This window comes from Charadrius vociferus, unplaced genomic scaffold (assembly GCF_000708025.1).
Source record: "Charadrius vociferus isolate BGI_N301 unplaced genomic scaffold, ASM70802v2 scaffold394, whole genome shotgun sequence".
In the NCBI taxonomy this organism is placed as follows: Eukaryota; Metazoa; Chordata; class Aves; order Charadriiformes; family Charadriidae; genus Charadrius; species Charadrius vociferus.
Genome location: NW_009647947.1, coordinates 43,168 through 44,313, shown reverse-complemented (window position 1 = coordinate 44,313; position 1,146 = coordinate 43,168). Strand labels below are relative to the sequence as shown.

At 40.4% G+C, this 1,146-nt stretch overlaps 1 protein-coding gene across 1 annotated transcript in view; it reads right to left on the bottom strand.

The window, feature by feature from the left end:
• Positions 1 to 677: 677 nt before the first annotated feature.
• The window catches only part of LOC104284901 (TCR gamma alternate reading frame protein), a 27,263-nt gene continuing 26,794 nt past the window's right edge, over positions 678 to 1,146 (bottom strand). The window contains exon 12 of the mRNA XM_009883279.1: positions 678 to 811. Within this exon, the coding sequence (XP_009881581.1) occupies positions 678 to 811 (134 nt within the window). The remainder of the gene's footprint in view (positions 812 to 1,146) is intronic.

The following is a 1,146-nucleotide window of genomic DNA, read 5'->3' as shown; positions in this document are numbered from 1 at the left end:
GCCATCTTGGTACATGCTGTAGCAATGCTGGAGAACAAACACAGGCCTCACAAAGGCACCTGGAGGAAAGCTTTTATCGCCCTCTCCATCGTTACAGATACAGCGAGAATTGCTTTTATGCTCATCTAACTTCTTAATTCGAAAATGCTATGTTCACTTTTAAAAACTGTGTTTAATTGACTCTTAAAGCACACTTGACTTCAAAATATTTAAATCCTGATTAAGTGGGTAAGTGAGAGTTGCAAAAAAATTATTGAAAGTAAAAATGAACAAATACTTGTGAATTTACAGCACAGGAATGTTCCCAATTAAGCCTTAAGCGCAATGACAAAACGCATCTGGGCTTTATATGTCAAAAGGCCTGCTACACCTCTGAACTTCTGCATGCATAACTACTTTTAACATGGGTACCTTCCTCGTTTTGCAATATGGACTTCAGACTAAAATCCAAGGTATCTAACCTTAGTCCTATTGCCCACCTCAGTTCAATACTCAGAAAAACTAGGAAAACCAGAGTGCTATAAAAACGCCAGCAGTAAAGCAAAACAAGCCCTATGCACTAATGCCAGGTTATTTGTTGTTGTTACATCTACCGCTGAGAGCAGGGCAGTCTATACGGAGAGGTATATAACAAAGCAAACTGAAGATGATTTTGTAAGCCTTTCCTAAACCGGCGTTTATGCTTTCTTTCCTCGGTGCTTGGTCGGAGCCCACATTCGGTAGATGAAGAAGAGTACAATGAGATAATACATGGAGCTCTTCAGAAGAAGGACGATGTACACTAAATATGCTGTCCTGTGGTATAAGTGATCTGCAACAAACGTAAGACAGAAAAGTCTTGTTTAATGTCAATATTGCAGAACCTCCGAAAAGACGGGTAGGACTGGGACTGTGTAGTCTGTTTACTGCTGCAATTAGATTGATTCCAGTGGACAGTGTATAAACACACACAATGTCTGAGTGTCCTTTGAGTGGGTTTGCACTGCTGATAAGTTCTAGACCGAGCAGATTTCTCAGCATTAGACTGCCTCTCAATGCCACTGGGTTATTATTCACTGCAAAGGCAAGAACATAATTCCAGTGCTTCCAGCACTGATTACTGGTAGCACCATGTTTGCTTGAATCCTTTTGTGTTGGATTTTTTGA